Source organism: Saccostrea cucullata, unplaced genomic scaffold (genome assembly GCF_032062105.1).
Source record: "Saccostrea cucullata isolate Sc308-1 unplaced genomic scaffold, CSIRO_AGI_Scuc_v1 ctg4523, whole genome shotgun sequence".
NCBI classification, from domain to species: Eukaryota; Metazoa; Mollusca; class Bivalvia; order Ostreida; family Ostreidae; genus Saccostrea; species Saccostrea cuccullata.
This window is the reverse complement of record NW_026931447.1, coordinates 32106-46763: the sequence shown is the minus strand read 5'-3', so window position 1 is coordinate 46763 and position 14658 is coordinate 32106. Positions and strand designations below refer to the sequence as shown.

At 34.2% G+C, this 14658-nt stretch overlaps 1 protein-coding gene across 1 annotated transcript; it reads right to left on the bottom strand.

Moving 5' to 3' along the window:
* Window positions 1-5090: 5090 nt before the first annotated feature.
* LOC134232646 (uncharacterized) lies at window positions 5091-14288 on the bottom strand (the record flags this gene model as incomplete). The annotated part of the gene is made up of 3 exons (XM_062714631.1): window positions 14254-14288; window positions 10022-11687; window positions 5091-9922 (listed from the first exon to the last, which is right to left on the bottom strand). Coding segments are annotated over exons 1-3 (6533 nt in total), but the record flags the coding sequence as incomplete, so codon positions are not given.
* Between the last annotated feature and the right edge of the window lie 370 nt (window positions 14289-14658).

The following is a 14658-nucleotide window of genomic DNA, read 5'->3' as shown; positions in this document are numbered from 1 at the left end:
AATCCAGTTTATTATGAATTAATACTGGCCCTTTGCTATTTGACTTAAAATGAAATAAAATTAAAAATGCAAGACCTATAATTTTGAACCAACTTAATTAATAATTCTTACTTCCAGAGATATATAATTGTATGCGCTATATATTTTTGTAATCCTTGAGAAAATGTTATTTATATAGGCTACAGCCTTTTAGCCTATATGGAATATATGCCACTGTATACTTAGTATAGACATTGAACATTGTTGTGTAGGTTAATAGCCTCCTCAATCTCGTTTCCACAAACACATCATAGTAGAGTTCAAGAGGTCCATGGGCCTTATAGGTCACCTGAGCATCAAATAACTCTCCAATCATTGAATTTAATTCATATCTTAAATCAGAGGCCATGGCATACATAATTTTGAAAGAGGCACCATTGCTTATGATAACTATACACTTAGCATGCTTAGTAAATTTACCCATAGGCAGAGTAGAAGGAAAAATGCATTTCAACTAATTTGTTACATTGAGCAATAATCAATAGTGTCCCGACCCATAGGTACCCCTGACCGTGGGTTGCACAATTTTGGAAAAAAGGCACTCTTGCTGATCATAAATGTTTGAAGGAAGTAATTCATTTTTATGCCCGCCATGAATATGGCCGGGGCATATAGCATTTGTCATGTCTGACCGTCTTCCGTTCTTCAGTGTCCTTCCGTCACACTAATTGCGTTTAACTCTGTTCAAAGCTAAGTTTCAGAGAAACTATCCAAGGTATTTTCATCAAACTTATAGATATTGATGATGCAACTGCATCAACATTTTTTGACCTTGACCTTTCCTTTGACCCAAACCATACTTTTCTAAAATTAGTGTTAAGGTAATTCCACCCTCATATGATGTCATAGGTTTTTGCAAAAACCATAATTAGTTTAAATTCATACCTGATAGAACAATATCTTTTGGAAGAATGGTTTACAATAGGTGTAATGATAAATATTTTTAAGTAAAAGAATTTTAAAAAGAGGCCCATGGGCCTTATTGGTCACCTGAGCATCAAGCAACAACTTTCCAACAATGTATTGAATTTGGTTCATATTTTAGAATCGGATTAGTGCCCCGACGCACAGGAACCCCTGACCCTGGGTTCACACATGCAAAATTTTGGAAAAAAGCACCCTTTCTGATCAGAAATGTTTAAAGGCATTAAATCATTTTTAAAATATAAGAAGAGCCCCTCTCTTCTGTGTTATCCTTGACCCACATAACCCAGGTGCCTTGAAATTCACAATCCTAAAAGAAGGACCATTGACTTGCATCTGGAAAAAAAAAACCTTAAATCTTCAATTTGTAGAAATGGATTAAAAAAAAAAATCTATATGTGTTTTGTGCGCTTCATTTTAGCTGTAATAATGTAGCCCTCTCCAATTTTTTTTTAATCTGATATTTTCTGGAGACCTACCTACTCCCCCCCCCCCCCTCCATCTGCCCTAAAAAAAGGGAAAGGGCTACATTTTTACAGATAAATGTAAATGATTATGCATTTTTTTAAAAAAATAAACTGTTATGTTATCCATGATATACTTTTAATTAATTCTTTCCTATTCCTGAAACCCCCATGCAATAAAAGTGGACACATACAAAACAAATTATATCAGATTTATTGAGGTTTAAATTCATAAGTATATAATGAACTATAAGTAAACCAAAAGACATTTATAGATAATCAATAAAAGTTCTTCATCATAACAGCAGTTTGCATTAAAACACCTTAATCTAGAAACATAAAATATATATTTATGTGCATATAATATACTTGTAGTACTGTATATATTGGTTACATATAAGTTGACTTTTAAATAAGTGTACAACAATCACTTATATCATCATGTCATATTAAAAACATCTGCATTCAATAGTTGTGTCCAAAATCATTGTGTTTAACATTTCATAGAATGTTATGATTCAAATTATTTTTAGTTTTGAAAGCTAAAAGGACTTGATTGTTAAAAACATTTTGCAAATGTCTGAAATTTTACCATAAAACAATATTCGAAGCAATTTCCACTTTTATTTATATATATATATATATATATATATATATATATATATATATATATCTGAAAGAAGCAAGGTTTACCTCCCTTTACGGGCTGGCCAGTGACCCCTTCTTTCCACACTACTTACCTTCAAAAAGTGTTGCTTCATGTAGGTGATTTCAGACGCTTGCAACATTAAAAAGATATTATTAAATCTATCTTGATAAATTTGAGCCCATTATACTGTAGTAAGGTTTGGGGCATGAACATGCACATTGGCCCCCTTAACGTATTTTATACAAATACATTTCACTGTTTCTGGATATCTTCACATGTTGTACAAAAAAAAAAAAAACAAAAAAAAAAAACCTATAGACTTATTCAAAATTTTCACAATATTATGAAAAGACTGTATTGAACCAACAAATTTAATGCAAGACGACAAGAAGAAAAATATTTGAAAATATTATATTGTTTAAACAATCTTGCACTGGCAATAGCCCATACCAAAGAAAGTAATAATTAAGGTATAACTTAGGCTCTGGGGTACAAAACAAGATGAAAAATATTTGAAATTATTAAGTACATTGTTTAAACGATCTTGCTCTGGCAATTAACATTTCAAAGCATTGCAAAAACAAAAGAAAACAAAAAAGTAGCATAAAAATGTCCTATATCATTAAATACTTTATATATAGTGTGATTTAGTAATCTAAATTTAAATATTGTGCAATTTTTCATATTTCACAGAAACAGCTGCATTCATTCATTCATTTTTAGAACAACTTTTTTAACCTTACATACCGAAAATGAAAAGAAAGATTAAAAGTTGTTCATATAATGAGATTCAAAGATCATAAAGGTTTTAGGATCATGAAACAGAATAACAAATGTGTAGTGAAGGATATAACACAAACTTTTTCCTTCAAAAATTCAATTATCTTAGGTGCCTCTCTCACTTTATATGTGATCATATTTGTTTACTTAAACAACAAATGTTTGGCCAAGCAACATAATATGGCAAAAAAAGCAGAAATGAAAGTGATCTATAAGTTTTTAATTACATTTCCATAGAAAGGAATATTGAAAAATTATCAGTGTAACTCTTCTGTGTGGGAGATAAAAAAAAATTGTTTTGGTATGTGTCCTTAAAGAAAATATGGATGTTTATTAGGGTGAATATGGTACTAATATGACATTTATCATAATTTAAAAAAATCAAAATTGTCCATGTAGAGTTGAGAAACATTTTAGTATTATCAATAAATAATATTAAATAAAAAGCTTGATAAACTAAATAACAAATGATTTCTTAAATATGACTTTGAATAACAGAATGTAGATAATATTACTGTTTTACATGTAACACAATGAATTAGTCTATGCAAATAAAAAAAACAAAAACAAACAAAAAAAGATTAACATTTTACAAGTATTAAATAGAGCACAGGAGTATTCAAGTCTTTTCAGAGACAGTAAGTTCCTTTTATATGTCCACTGGAGCTAGTGTTTGTTTTCAAGGAGAAAAGTATTCTGGATGTTTACAATGTCTTATGTAGATATACTGATAGTCACTTGTGATATAGGTTTACCAAGTAATTTAAGCAATGTAATTTATAAGAAAGTACATAATTATAAATATCATAATTGCAGAGTTAATCATATTATTGTATAATAGCTAATAAATACTTATGTATAGTACTAGAATGCTTTCTAATATAATCTACTTCTACAAGTTAAGATTATATAATCTAGAATTAATATACCCCAAAAATTGATGATTTAAATGCCCATGAGATGAAATGTTAATTGTTTAACTGTACACGTTTTACTGATAAACACTGATACATGTCTAGTACATTAAATACACAAAAATATGTAATATTGTAGAGAGTAAAAATTCACAAAATAAATCATACGAGATAGAAATAATACTTGATAAATTGTAATTTTATCATATGGGTGGCCACAACAGAAGACATGCTATAAAGAAACATATAATTATACATCAATCAAATCTTGCAGACATACCCGTATATTAACTTTTTCAAATAATAGTGTATCATTCTTATTCAAAATCTTAGGAACACAACATTTCACTTATAGTAAACTATATTAATTCGATTATTACAGAAATGTTAACATGTGAATTTGCAGTCTGTTAGGTAATAAAATTACCTCCTACACCAACTATGTAGCAGTTTTTCAATGCTGTTGTGGATTTTAAATAGTGGATTAACAATATAATACATAAATTAAAGATAAATGAATAATAAGTATAGACAGTACAAACAATCATAAATAAACTACTGGGTAAAATAATAATTTCATCTCATGGGCATTGTAACTTGAAATTTTTTTTGTCCCAATAACTTCCAAATAGCGAGTAAGTAATTTAATCAATGTGCTTTTAAATACATTTATATATAAGCAACATATTGAAAGTTATTGGGACAAATAAGGCAGTTGATGAGTGGCAACCCTTGTTTTGTCTAACCACTCTTGGCAGTTTGTAAATATTTAGCTTCCGTTGGAAACTAAATATTTACATACTGCCTGTTTTATGATCAAGCGGGTTTATAATACTATACATTGTAATTAAAATGCAGTTTTGTCATTAGAAAAGCTTGCTTAAGTCAAATCTGCAGCACAATATATCATATTATGGTCAGACCAATAAGCCTGAAGAACATCTGTTTCTAAATCAGTGAAGTTGGTAAATATTAGGTCTAACTGTGTCTTATTCTTTGTTGTTACCTTGTTTATGATTTGCGCATAACCAAATGTTTCTTTCATAAAGTTCAGGAAATGTGCATACTGACCAGTACTTATATCCAAATTAAAATCTCCCATTATCACAATCTTTTCATCTTTATCAACCAATGGGAGCAACCTGTTTTTCAAGGTATCGTAAAAGAGTTGAAGAGTACAAGAAGGCTGCTTATATAAAACTACACACTGTACTGGAGTATTGGAGAGCATAATCGAAATGATGGAAAATTCAACAGATTTTGAAGTAAATGAGTTGTATGAAACACACTGTAATCGATTTCTTAGATATATGACAATACCATGATGTGGTCTGTTCTGGGAAGAACTTAATTGCATCATTCCTGAACATTGTAAAACCTTCTAAAGTAAAGTCTTCATCAGAATCTAATTCCCAAAGCCAAGATTCAGCAATACCAATAACATCTGCAGCTAAAACACTTGGTTCTGACTTTATATCAAGGAAGTGTTTGTGAAGAGATCTGGCATTGTTGAACAAGAATTTTATGTCTTTACATACGGAGTAAAGTGGTGTGTAAGAGAGTTGCAATCTATTTTCTCGCAATCTTTCCATCTCTTTATCAACAGTATCATCTTTTGAGAGACTTTTTTCATTGAAATCCAGAATGAACAGACTATCAAGTGACCTTACTCTTGAGAGTGCAACATAATGTATATGAGGAATTTTGCGCTGCTTTGTCTGTGCTAAGCTGATTACTGCCTTCGAAAGAGTTGCTCCTTGTGCTTTGTGTATTGTTTTTCCAGCAGAAGGTTGCAGGGGAAACTGAACTCTCTCATATGTCTTCCTGTTATAAACAAATGTTCTTTTAGCTTCAAATACCGGAGTCCATGCAGTATTCACATTTGTGCTATACAAATGTCTATATTGATGTCTTCGCGAAATACCTATACTTGAGTCAGCAAACAGTACCCATACTATGGCAGGTCTTAATTGCGACTCTTTATATTCAATATATTTCACAACACAGGAAGCACCATTTGTCAATCCATCTGTAACAGCAAGATTTACTGATATGTCATAGAGCATATCTACAGCAATAACCAAATTAGTTCTTAATTGTCCAGTAGATGCTGGGTTTTCAGGCAAGTTTTGAACTAGTTTCAATTTCACTGATGCTGAAAGTTTTGTCTGGGATAACACATCTGTGTCTGCTCTTACATTTACTTTATTTGTTGAAAGGTTTTCCATAAGATTGTTATTAAAACAATCTACAAACTTGTTCTCAATAAACAGATGAGGTGCCTCCTTAGGATAGACTTCAGAGTCTTGCTTGATGATTCGTTGAGATATGAGTTCTTTGTCTTCATCTGTCATCTTGTTTTCACGTAGCCTATTTAACATTTCTGCAAATCTGAGGTCATCTTTTTGTCTCATAATTTCAGTGAGTTCATGCATATGAAAATGCTCATGCCACAAATTCTTTGCTAAACTCTGACCAGGATTAGAAAGATCTTTGAAAATCCACTTGTCTCCAACAGGTGGTAACTGATACAAATCACCTACAGCTATGATGCTAATACCACCAAAATCTTGTTTTCTACCAGTAAGTTGTTGAAGTCTATCATTTATAAATGTCAGCATGTTATTTCCTACCATTGAAATTTCATCTATTATCACGACTGACAAATTCCGGTATTTTGTCCTAAATGAGTTCAGTTCATCTGCACTCATGTGTTGCTGAGTTTGATACATTTTTCTGTGAAATGCTGATGCTATAGTAGTCCCTTTGATGTTGTATGCTGCTTTGCCAGTGTGAGCACAAAGTAATATTCTGATATCATCAGGGTTTTCACCTTCTTTTGAATACAATATTCTGTGTAATGTTTGAAAAATGGCATCAATAACCACTGATTTTCCAGCACCTGCTCCACCAGTAAGAAAAGCATATAATGGTTCATCTCCCATTTGAATCCAGTTTGTTACATGATAGTAAAATTCCCTCTGCTTAGTATTCAGGGATTGCAAAAGTTTATAATACTGCTGATCAGGAATGCGGACAGCACTCATTTCTGTTTCAGATACTTTTGAGGACAAGCCAAGTTCCGGCCCAATATCAAAATCTCTGTGTTGAACTGTATCAGGATCAAAATGAACAAATATCTCGGATGGTTCAGAACCTATCTCTGCATCTTCTGCCTCAGCATGTTCTGTGTTTGGTGCTACTGTCTCCAGATCATCAAGATCTTCTTCTGCCTGAAGTCGAGCTTGTTCCAATTCATCTACAAAATGCTCATACTGCTTTTGTTTCACTTGTATCATACATGCTTTTTCCCTGTAGTGCTGTTCATAAGTTTGATGACTACCAAGTAGGTCAGCATTCTCATTTCTCCATGGCAGAAAGAGAAGAATTCTTTCTCTGTAATACTGTTCAGAATTTGTTTTTTGGCTGTAGCCTACATATCTTATAACCCGTTTGTTTTTTCGTCTTCTGATCTTAATCCCATTTTTCAAATGAACTAACACATCCTGATCAGTAAAAGTTTCTTGAGAATTATCTTCTGGGTTATCATCATTCACTTCCTCTTGTATATCTTTTCTGATTTCTTTTGGGAAAGTCACTTCCAATTCAGAAACAACATCAGCTAAACACCAATTTTCTAGCAGTTTTGGTCTTCTTGCATATCTTTGTATCATACTATCTGCCTTAATATCAGTTGAATCCTTGGGTAACTCGTTCAATTCATCTTGATGTTTCAGTAAGAAAACTCGGTCTTCAGGTGGTGAGGTATTGATAAAAACAACCTCTCTACTTGCTTGTGTAAGTGGCATCTGAAGAATTAAGTAACTTGCCTCTTGTGCACTGACCTCAACAAAGTTTAAGAACTTGTTTCCAATATGTCGGACTTGTCGCTTAAGATCCATATTTCCTTCTGCAGCTTCTTGAGATGCCTTATCAAGCATTGCACTGATTCCTCTCTGAGATTTGCTGATATAAGCAACAATATATGTGGCACATGCATAAGGATCAAGTACAAACTGAATATCTAAGTTAGCATTCCAAGCCTTCAACACTGATGAGTTATAGTAATTCACTCTCATCTCAGACGGACTTCTCTTCAGAAACACTTTAGGACCTTTCAAGGAAGCTCGAATACATTTTATATACTCATCCTCACACATTTCTACTACAGTCTGTAAGAATGACTCATAGTCTAAACTACAACCATCTTTGAAATCATTCATTTTCTTCTGAATATCAGAATATATCTTTCTATAATGGTCAACATCAAAATCCAAGGGTTCAAGAAGCATGGTTTTGGGCAAAGGTGGCAATGGAAATCCAAATCTGCATACAGATCTACCACCTTTTTTGCAAGTTTTTGAGTGCTTATGTACTTGAAGATCTACAAGCTGCTTCATTTGAGAATCATTTTCCTGCGAACCACATGTGACATACTTATCTACATAAAGTTCAATTTCCTCATTGCTATTTTCTTTGTGCTTTGGAGCATCACTTGTCCATACCAGCATATGAATGTGTGGCGAACCTCGGTTTTGAAATTCTACCCTTCGAAACACATCAGTGACAACACCCAGAGGATTATGAGGACTTTTAAGCACAGTATTGATGAAAAGTTGAACTCTGTTGTCAAAGAATCTAGCACATGTCACTGGATCTTGTTGCACTAGTTTTGATTTTTCACTCCAATTCAAATTCTCTAATTCTTCTTGTGACAGGGTTTTTCCATCTAGTGTTGCCAATGTTTTAAGCAGATCTTGCCATCTGGTATCAGCTGATGAGAGAGAAATAAACCAGGTTGGAAGACCCAACTGCCTTATCATGGCAAATACATCTTTCTTTTTAGATGAGAGATAAGCAGGAGAATTTCGAAGTGTTCTGAATATATAATACCCTTCATTCAGTCTCACAATTTTTTCCGCAGAGGCTGGATTTAAAACTTGTTCTGCAGTGATTTTCTTACCATCTGATTTACATCTTCTCAGTGCCAAGTTAACTTTGTCACTAACTTGCTTAATTTGAATTTTCTTCAATTTAAAAAAGATGTTAGGTACAGATTGTGCTGCTCGTCTATCAACACTGCGCAACTCCCATTTTGCAATATCACTGTAGTGTACTGGAACTTCTCTTTCCTCACTTTCAACTCTGCGATGACCACAAAATATTGTTGGAAAACACAGATATTCTGCATCTTTATCTGTAAATAGACTTATTGGTTTTTGGTTTTCTCCAGGGGCAAACACATAGAGTTTATTTGTATCAATGTCTGCTTCATCAACAAGTGTATCAGAATTGCCTTGAATACAATCATCTGAAGAAACTTCACAAAATCCATCATCATTTCCTTCAGATTCGCGATCATCGCTATCATTTGAACTACCTATCAGTTCTTGCACTGTTTCCTCATTACTTTTCTCTATATCATCCCTCCAAGAATGGTCTATCACTATACCAGAATTTTTATATAATTCACTATTTTTCATAAGCCACTGTAAAGCATTTATAACCACATTCGGACGAACATTTTCTGTAAAGCAGGCCGATTTGTGAGATAATCTCTTCTTTAATTTGACAGCTATAGTCACATGCTCATCTATTTGTCTGGGAAGGGCATTTACTGTAGGCTGAATATCAACCGGAACATTAACAACATTTCCTTTCACTGACATTTGACCTCCTCTGGGTAATTCTCTAATTTGCATAAATGGTATGCGTTGAGATATCAACCTCTCTTCCAGTGGATGTAAATTCAAAGCATCTGGTTTACCAGGCCATTTCATTCCATTTTTAACTGAAAGTTTTGGAATTTTTTCATCCTTCAGAGCTGAACAGCAGGTTAAACATAGCCATTCTATGCCATCCACAGATTTTAAGCCAGTACAAATACTTTTACTGCTACTACTAAGATTAGTTGTATTGAGCTTGACCACGCTTTTCAAAAACCAAGTCTGATGACAACATGTACACACATAAAGTGGACCAATTTTCACTTGTTCATGGAATTTCTGTATGCAATCTTCCAAAGAATTACCATGAAACCTTCTCTTACTTAAATTGTTTTCATGGTCTGTGAATTCTGAATCAAGCCTCCTTTTAGCTTTAGAAACTCTATCACTCTCTTTTTCTTTTTCGCTGTAATTTTTTCTACTTTGCTGTTTACATAGCCTTTCCTTCTCAAGCTGCTGTACATTGTCTCTTTTCTTTCTTTTTGCTTCTCTTTCTTTTAAACAAAAATTTGTATTTTGTCTTGCCTTGTTCATACATTTTGAGGTACTTTCTCTGTCCTTGACCTTTGCCTCTGGATTTTTTCTGACCCTTCTTTTACAATCAAGCTCTTTTTCTTTAAACTCTCTGTTTTGCCTAGCTTTGTTTTTACTTTTCAAAGTACTGTCTCTATCCTTCTGCTTTATCTCAGGATTTTCTCTGACCCGTCTTTTACAATCAAGCTCTTTTTCTTTAAACTCTCTGTTTTGTCTAGCTTTGTTTTTACTTTTCAAAGTACTATCTCTATCCTTCTGCTTTGTCTCAGGATTTTCTCTGGCCCTTTGTTTGGAAGCAAGTTCTCTCTCTTTAAATTCCTTATTCTGTCTTGCTTTGGTCATACTTTTTAAAGTACTTTCTCTCAGCTTTAGCTTTGTCTTAGGATTTTCTCTAACAGTTCTTTGGGAAGCAAGTTCTCTCTTTTTAAATTCTGTACTTTGCCTTGCCTTGGTCATACTTCTTAAAGTGCTTTCTTTGTCCCTCTGTTTTATCTGCGAATTTTCCCTCCTTTTCCTCATATAATTTCTCATATAGTCATTTCGACTTCCTTGCGATGATTCAGAAATGTTACATTTTCTAGACATGTTCTCTTGGAAGTCAAAGTATTTGTCAATTAAGGAAAGCCTCTCAGTTCCTGAAGTGGGCACACTTGTTTTTTGTGTTACAAACACTGGTTGAATCTCAATCTGGCTTATCATGGAAATATTACAACTTTGATAAAATGCAAACATGTAATCCACAAGTTGATCAATATCACTGAAAGTGATTTTAATAGCTCTACCATCTGCACATGAAAGGCCGTCCTCTCCATGAGAATGTGAATCAAAGAATACAGGACAGTTCTTGTCATCCACATATATTGCAGAGCAAATTCCTCCGACTATAATTAATCCTTGATTATACCTTGTAAAGAGCAGCTCAATACCTTCCTTCAAATTATTACTTTGACATGACTGATCCCAATCTACATGTGTCACAGTTCCATAAATCTGTTCAAAATAGCTTATTTCATACTGGTTGTCATGCACATAGACAGACTTGGGAAGTTCTTGAAATTGAAGCATTTTTGAAACAAACTGAACAGTTGACTGTAATTCTGCAATTCTAACTCTAAATAACTCATCCCCAGAAAAGAGCACCTTATCAAGTTCTAATGAAGTGGATGCATTTTGCAAAATGATAGACATCAAAGCATTGCATGTGCACTGAACTCCTCTAGAGAAAGATGGAAATACATTATTTGCTTGATTAATTGTTCCAAATAATCTAGTGCCCATAGGCAAACTGACACCCGAAGGCAACTTTTCAATGTTACTGGCGCCCGAAGGCAAATTTTCAATGTTATTCGTGCCCGAAGGCAAATCTGCACTGTTATTCGTGCCCGAAGGCAAATCTGCACTGTTATTCGTGCCCGAAGGCAAATCTTGTACTCTTTTTAAGGAGGCAGTATCCCCCCAGTCTTTAGCACTATTTTTTACGTGGCTAGCTTCCACGAGTCTAAAAGGTCCGTCATCTGTTGCGTCAATTGTTGGGTCTTTCGTACTATTTTTTACGTGGCTAGTATCCACGAGTCTATTGTCATTGCTGGCACGATTCTGGTTCCCCATCTTCGGCGCAGCCATGCGCCAGTTCCTTCTACGTGGCATCACCAGATTTCTGCAAAACAAATACAAATTTGATTTATTCAATTACAATGAAGTGCATGGAAGTGGTAAATTTTTTGCATTTGAACGAAACATTCGAGTCATGTTTTGAATGTCAAGTATAACATAACGACACGCCCATTTCTTTAGAAAGGATAAAGGAATATTCGTAGTAATGTTTTAGGACACTACACTTTCCGCGACAAGCAACATGAGTTACATCAAAATTAAGATTTTTAAATAAGAAAGAGAGCTGTTTTGAGTTCCCGCAAATGTAAAATAGACTTTGTAACAAATTTGTACATAATTATGATTTTATCATGTTTATTGGCGTTCACATAGCATGTATCAGTCGAACATGTGCTTACTTGGTGTTTATGTAGACCGTCAATTTCATTGGCTATTATATTTATAACATATCTGTTCTACAGGTATTCGATTGAATCATTTGACCGATTTTTCCTTTCTAAAGAAATGGGCGTGTCTAAAGATGGTCAAAACGTTCCATCCAAACAGAAAATTCTACCACTTCAATGCCCTCCATTGTAGTATTCCTTAAACAAACAATTACTTACTTTATGCATTTTCAGTAATAAATCTCCCTAAAACTAGAACTGTCCAAACAGGACAAAATACCCCCCGCTTGGTTTTTCAGAAGTAAGTTTTTCCATAATAAAGATATGTATCACACATGAATTATAAAATTTTTCTTCCAGTGACCTTGAACTTCCCCAAATGACCTTGGGTCAAGGTCATGACAAACCCTTGGGTCATGGACAATCTTTGTGTGAAATGAGAACCTACCAAGTTTATCCATAAGAAAAATATGGACCCGACACAAATTATGAATTTTACTTCCAGTGACCTTGAACTTCCCCAAATGACTTTGGGTCATAGTCATGACACACCCTAAGGTCATGGGCAATCTTTGGGTGAAATGAGAACCTACCAAATTTATCCATGAGAAACATATGGACCTGACATAAATTATGAAATTTTTCTTCTAGTGACCTTGAAGTTCCCCAAATGACCTTGGGTCAAGGTCATGACACACTCTTAGGTCATGGGGAATCTTTCTGTGAAATGAGAGCCTACCAAGTTTATCCATGAGAAAAATATGGACCCGACACGAATTTTTCTTCCAGTGACCTTGAAGTTCCCCAAATGACCTTGGGTCAAGGTCATGACACATCCTTGGGTCATGGGCAATCTTTGCATGATATGAGAACCTACCAAGTTTATCCATAAGAAAGATGTGGACCGAACAGGAATTACGAAATTTTTCTTCCAGTGACCTTTAAGTTCCCAAATGACCTTAGGTCAAGGTCATGACACACCCTTGGGTCATGGGCAATCTTTGTGTGAAATGAGAACCTACCAAGTTTATCCAAAAGAAAGAAATGGACCAGACACAAATTTTGAAATTTTTCTTCCAGTGACCTTGAAGTTCCCCAATGACCTTGGGTCAAGGTCATGACACACCCTTAGGTCATGGGCAATCTTTGTGTGGAGTAGTAGATTCTAATGTCCCTCGGTAAGAAAGATATGGACTGGACACCTTTGCACAGACAGTCGGACAAGGTGATTCCTATATACCCCCCCCCCCCCCCCCCAAACTTCGCTAAAATTTCAAGCATTTGTGATAAGTAGTTGCATAGAAAACAGTGACCAAAAGTTTGTTATTTATGTATGGTGTCTCATTTTATTATATACCCATCAATTTCCTTGTTTTGTTACTGTTAATTTTACAGAGTTTGATCCGATTTTCCGGATCACCACACTGTGGTTTTCTGAATCCATATCACCTCTCTGAAACGGATGACATAGTACGTAAAAACATGACGTTATTTTTCTTGCGCGTTAAAAAGTCCCTTGTACTTATGCTTTGTTTTATGGATAAATGTTATACAAATGATCTCTAAAGTGTTATTTTGCTCTATTTAGCTAGCTATGAGGGGGTATATAATAAATTTATCATTAGAACAGTAACTTGATCTGAAGAGCCGTATCACGTCTAGTTGACAGGCATGGATTATCATATCAAACTCGACGCTTTTCCTCTCGTTAGATCTGATGATCCGCGCCTGTCAACTCGACGTGATATGACCCTTCTGATCAAGTTACTGTTATAATAATATATATATATATAACAGTACTTGATTCTTTTGTATAAAACATGAACGTGTAATTTCAAATTTGGCGCAGTTTCCCTTATACCTAGCAAAGACATCAGATCACGTATGCTACATGTATTAAGTTTCAGTAATTTACCTACCTAAGTATACCTCACAGTCCCAATGAAAAATAACAATGTACATTAAGAAGTTAATTGACTTGTATATTGTATTCACAGCTTTCAGGAATAACATGCATCCCAAATTCCCATACACCTGTTGGAATTTGGTAATGAAACAGGACGTTCATCAAATTATTTCATGCACTTTGATATTGAATACTGTTCGTTATCTCCATATCCTTCCTTCCATTACTTAGTGTTTGAGATGACATGTTAATTCATACAGACTGTCTCAAAATACGCACAATTATATCACAATGCGCAAATACGAAGTAAAACTTACTGAGCAAGTCTATCAAAGCGACCCAAATTTACCATGTGGATTAAATGGAAGTGGTATTTGTCAAGTTGTACATAAAACTTCAGTTTATTGAAGCAACCGGAATAAGCGGAAGTGAGCATTGTCAAGTTATACATAAAATTTCAGGGTTAGAAGGAAGTAAAAACGCTGTATCTTAAAAAATATTCCATTGATTAATTTAAAAATGAATAGGCTTTGTCCTTTCATAATGCCACACACACATGTAAAGGCTGAGAGTGGTTTATGCAAAGTTTCTCTTTAAATCTTGCCCACAAGACACACTAACACACACACATTCAAGATTCTATATCCCCTCCATAATGAGTTGCTCAAGGGGATAATAAAGAATGGCACTCCATGAAAATCTGTAAAGTTATGTTTTATTTG